The sequence below is a fragment of the Tupaia chinensis genome, unplaced genomic scaffold, assembly GCF_000334495.1.
Source record: "Tupaia chinensis unplaced genomic scaffold, TupChi_1.0 Scaffold000605_1, whole genome shotgun sequence".
NCBI lineage: Eukaryota > Metazoa > Chordata > Mammalia > Scandentia > Tupaiidae > Tupaia > Tupaia belangeri.
The window spans coordinates 1,590,673-1,595,641 of record NW_006160123.1 but is presented as its reverse complement, the minus strand read 5'-3'; the positions used below and the strand labels follow the sequence as shown (position 1 = coordinate 1,595,641).

The following is a 4,969-nucleotide window of genomic DNA, read 5'->3' as shown; positions in this document are numbered from 1 at the left end:
TCTGACATGGCCAGCCTCTCTCCACCTAGCATGGCGGGGGCAGATGAGCTGGCACTCAGGCTCACCTCCGGCGCAGTTCCTCCTGCTGTTGTCGGATTTCCACAGCGTGCCCAGGACATCTCTGCTGTAGTTGCTCAGCGGAGCTGCTGACCTCAGCCCAGAGGCCCTTTCCCACAGCCAGGGCATGGAGGACTTTCTGGGGAGGAGGAGGACCCAGCCCTTTGGAGAGGGGAGCTTTCCTCTTCCCATACTCCCTTCAAGACTAGGAAGGACCGTGGGCCTGCTCTCTACTAGAGTTGCTCACACTGCCTGCACCTAAAGACAGGTGTCTAGGTCCTTGAAGGGCCCCGAGGGCCTTAAATTCAAGCCAGCTCCTTTGCCCCATTGCCCCCATGAGACCATAGTTAAGATGGGAAACTGAGGCATAGCAGCAAAAAATGACGGGGGAGCAAGGCGAGGAGGAGCCGGGTATCCCAGAGTCCTCTGCTCCAAGGGGCTGTACCTGGTGTCTGAGCTGCATGGCCTCCAAGCCGTCAGCGTGGGGCGGCAGCACCTGGAACAGTGCAGCCTGCTCTTCCAGCCAGGATCGGAGCTCCCCACAGGAGCTGGAAAAGCCAAATAGGGCCACCGCCTCCTCCAGCCGGACCCTGCGGAGCTGAGGAGTGCCAGTGCCCCCCACAGGGCACTCAGAAGAGGTAGGGGTGGGCATTTCCCCACCCCCCGCTCCCCCGCCCCAACAGCAAAGCCCCGGGCTTGGCACCAGCATGGGGAGCTGGTAAGAGCTCAGGGTCAGGGTAAAGGGCACTGCGGGGTTTGCTCTCCTCTGGCCTAGCCCTGCTCAAACCCTGCCATGCCACCCCTGCTCTTAGGTCAGGTCCACACTTCTCCTGTGGCCTTGGTTCTGCCTGGCTCCCAGTCCCCTGGGCCTCACATCCTCTGTTGGGCCTCCCTCCCTCCTGCTTGTGCATGGGTCCTGGCCAGCTCCCCAACACTGCCTGCTCTCCACCTCTCGTGTTCAAGTCTCAGCTTCCATGTCCTTTCCACTAACGTGCCCTCCCTGACCCCTGCCTGACTTGGGCTCCTGACGCTCCCTTGCCCATCTAACAACTTGTTCAATATCTCAGCCATGATAGCTTCCTGAGGGCAGGGAGCATGTCCGACGCCCCTCCTTCCCCTGGGATGGTGCACAGGGCAGGCGCTTGGTGAACATTTCTTGAACAAGAAGTGTTACCTCTGCCAGGGCCCGCAAGCCCTCATAGTCCTGGTGCAAGTGGTCCTGTGTCTTGAGTATGGCGGGGGAGTGCCAGGGCCCCCCACAGGGCACTCAGAAGAGGTAGGGGTGGGCATTTCCCCCCCCCCCGCCCCCCGCCCCAACAGCAAAGCCCCAGGCTTAGCACCAGCATGGGGAGCTGGTAAGAGCTCAGGGTCAGGGTAAAGGGCACTGCGGGGTTTGCTCTCCTCTGGCCTAGCCCTGCTCAAACCCTGCCATGCCACCCCTGCTCTTAGGTCAGGTCCACACTTCTCCTGTGGCCTTGGTTCTGCCTGGCTCCCAGTCCCCTGGGCCTCACATCCTCTGTTGGGCCTCCCTCCCTCCTGCTTGTGCATGGGTCCTGGCCAGCTCCCCAACACTGCCTGCTCTCCACCTCTCGTGTTCAAGTCTCAGCTTCCATGTCCTTTCCACTAACGTGCCCTCCCTGACCCCTGCCTGACTTGGGCTCCTGACGCTCCCTTGCCCATCTAACAACTTGTTCAATATCTCAGCCATGATAGCTTCCTGAGGGCAGGGAGCATGTCCGACGCCCCTCCTTCCCCTGGGATGGTGCACAGGGCAGGCGCTTGGTGAACATTTCTTGAACAAGAAGTGTTACCTCTGCCAGGGCCCGCAAGCCCTCATAGTCCTGGTGCAAGTGGTCCTGTGTCTTGAGTATGGTGCTGGGGTCAAAGTCAAGGTCAGGCTCAGCCTGGAGGACCATCTTCCATGCGCCCCCAGGACCAGAGTGGCAGGGAGCCTCACTCCAGGGCCCTGGGTTTGTCGGGCCTTCCCCTGGAGGGCTCAGGGCAGAAACCCCCTGTGTGGACGGACGGAGGGCGATATGTCCACAGGAGGCTCCCCACAAAGCAGCTGAGCCGCGGCAGGCTGGGGCCAGCAGGTGTACCTGGGGCTCCTGCTCCACGTTGTGGCCAGTGGGCTCCTGGTTCCAGCAGCCCTCCAGGGTGTCCAGGGCCTCTTCTGGGAGCCAGGTGAAGCGGGACCCTGTGGAAGCAGAGGCTCAGGACTGTGGACACATCCTACTTCTCTTCTCAACCCAGGAGCTCCCCAGTGGGAAAGGGCTGGAGTGGAGGGTGTTTACTACTTAATACCCCCCTGAGCTCAGCCCTGTACAAAGAGCTTTGAGTGCCAGGAGAGGAAGACGGCTGATGTTCCCATGCTGGGGCTTATGATGCCTTCAGAGCTGTGAGGCTTGCAGACAGGCAGGGCACCCCTGGAGGTGTTCGGCAACGAGCAGAACGTGTGTGTGGTAAACCAATACTGCAGGGGTTGTTGGGAAGGTCTCAAGGACGAAGTGGGGCCCCAACAGCCCCCAAGGGGAAGACAAAGTCGCCCTGGTGGCAGCAGTCGGGGCAGAGAGGGACTGGGAGAAACTCGCACCCTTCACTGGAGACACGCACCTGGCCTTCTCCCTCTGCACCCCATCCCTGCACAGGGGACGGACAGCAGCATCACCCCGGCCTACTCAGGGTGGGAGTGAGGGGACCAGAGGAAAGGAACAGACCCATGGAAGGACTGGAAAGGGGAAGAAAACGGAGAGGAACAGGAGGAGGGACAGGAGGACTCGGAGCATTCTGAGCAGCGGGAGCCCTCTGTGGCTATCTCGGCTAGACTGTGCGGTGTGCGAATCGCCTCCTCTGTGGCTGTCTAGTGACTGGGACTCACTCCCTGAGCAGCCTGGTCTATCTCAGTGCAGCTATAAGTCCCTCCTTCTGCAGAGTCCAAATTGGCCTCCTCTTGATTTCTTCTCTTTCAGTCATTGGATACTCCAGAGAGCCACACAGGGTAAGAGTAACCTCTTCAGGGACCAGCAGATGGCATAATGGCTATGTCATGGGACTCCCACATAGTTGACTCTGGTTTGAGTCCCAGACCCGGTGGCTTAAAACTCATGCCAGATGTGCATGTGTGCACGCCCAAAATCCTGAGAGGAGAATGGAGGAGAAGGGATTGCGGCGTGGCCATCCTCCCTGGGGGGTGTGGGGGGGTTTTTCTTGCTTTCTATCTCTATCTCTGTCAAGGGCACATAACAAAAATCTCTCTCTCTAAAAAAAAAATAAAAAGATTAACCTCTTCATGCATGAAAGCCTGTTAAGGCTCTCACATGAGTGCCCCTCCTGTATGAGAGAGCGAGAGGAAGAGTGGAGAGACTTGCCGTGTGGTGATCCTCCTGCCCTGGCCTGCTAGATCTGTGCATGCATGTAACCACACTGGGTTGTATGTTGGCCAGAGAACTGAACCCAGGCCTCCCATGTGCCTTCCATCTCCCCAGAGGTGGCACTGTCTGTGTGCCATGAAGACAGGGCCCCACATGGGATCTTGACCTTGTACCTCTATAGCCAAAATGCATCTGGACCTGGAGGCATGAGTGCTGACTGCCCGGCATTGCTAGGATTTGGGTACCGTCCTGGGGTCTCCCATCAACCCTGCTCCAGCCTTCTGAGGGCTCCTGTGTGGAGGAGGAAAGGCTCTGCTTAGTTGACAAAGTGGCTGTCCATGCCTGGCATTACTGGGTAAAACGAAGGTCAGAAAATGCTTGGGGCCAGGCCTACCCTCTCTGTCATTGCCAGCATCTGCTGGGCAGTGGCTAGGCCTCTCCCGTTCATTACTTAAATGATGAACTGGAGAGCAGGGCACAGCACAGAGACGTGTAGTCCTGCACCCAAAGTCATTGTAACGACATCAGAGATGCAGTGTGGGCCGGGTGGGAACAGCCCCAACTGCGGGTCAGCAGGCCTTTCTGGCAGGGGTAGCTGCACATCCTTAGGCAGTAATTTGGTCCCTCTGAGCCTTGGTTACCTCACCTGAAAAGCGAGGGGGTTGGACTAGACAATGGCTAACATACTATGGATCCATTTTCAAAGATCATGAATTATGTGGTTCTGGGAATAAACAGGAGATGGAGACATCGGACCTGGACTGAGCTAGAACCACAGACCCAGCAGACCTGGAAGTGTGGGGTGCCACATAAGTGCTCAGTGCAGAACCCCAGGGTCCTCCCCAGGCAGCTACCCACTGCTCAGTGGTGAAGCTACCTCCTGAGACCTGCAGGGCCTGAGCTGCAGCTCAAAGGACGTCAGGTCTGGACCAAGCTCCCGTGGGGTCGGTACCAGGGCCAAACAGGAGCGGTCGGAGGACCTTGACTGCGTACAGTTTCCTGAAAGGGGCAGCACCAAACTGCCCGACCACTTCTTTATATACTGCGGCTGGGTGGACTGAGGGCGGGGCTGCAGAGGCAGTCCGGAGCAGTGATCAGGCCTCCGGAAACCCACAAGAGCTAGGTCAGGAGAGAGGCAAAGGGGGCACAAGGTGAAGGGTCACTTTAGGCCTGGTGGTGAAGTAAAGACAGCATTCCGGAAGAACCTGTTTAATGCTCTGAAATTGCAGGGCACGGTAGCCAAGCCACGCAGTACGAGGATGACCTCGATTCGCGTGGGCGGACAGCATTGTACCACTGGGGTGAGTCAGTAGGTGAAATGTCTCTGAGGCAGGGGAGCAGGCCCGGGGCCAGGAGAAGCCCAAGGTTCACGGGGCAGGGTCGAGGGTTTCGCGGTCTGGGTGGCCCAGCTGCGGTGGAGCATGCGAATGCGAGACGGGTTGCCGCGTGGAAACCACGCATGTATGTGGTCTCGGGAGCGCGCAAGGCTGGGTCCCTTCCCGGTCCCCACCCGCACCGTGAGCGACGCTCGGGCCGCAGCC

The 4,969-nt window shown here is 58.9% G+C and overlaps 1 protein-coding gene across 1 annotated transcript in view; it reads right to left on the bottom strand.

The window, feature by feature from the left end:
• SPTBN5 (spectrin beta, non-erythrocytic 5) overlaps positions 1 to 4,969 on the bottom strand; it is a 58,875-nt gene that overhangs the window by 36,273 nt on the left and 17,633 nt on the right. Inside the window, 5 exon segments of the mRNA XM_027775837.1 lie at positions 66 to 196; positions 503 to 655; positions 1,869 to 2,069; positions 2,157 to 2,254; positions 4,287 to 4,497. Of these exon segments, the coding sequence (XP_027631638.1) occupies positions 66 to 196; positions 503 to 655; positions 1,869 to 2,069; positions 2,157 to 2,254; positions 4,287 to 4,497 (794 nt within the window).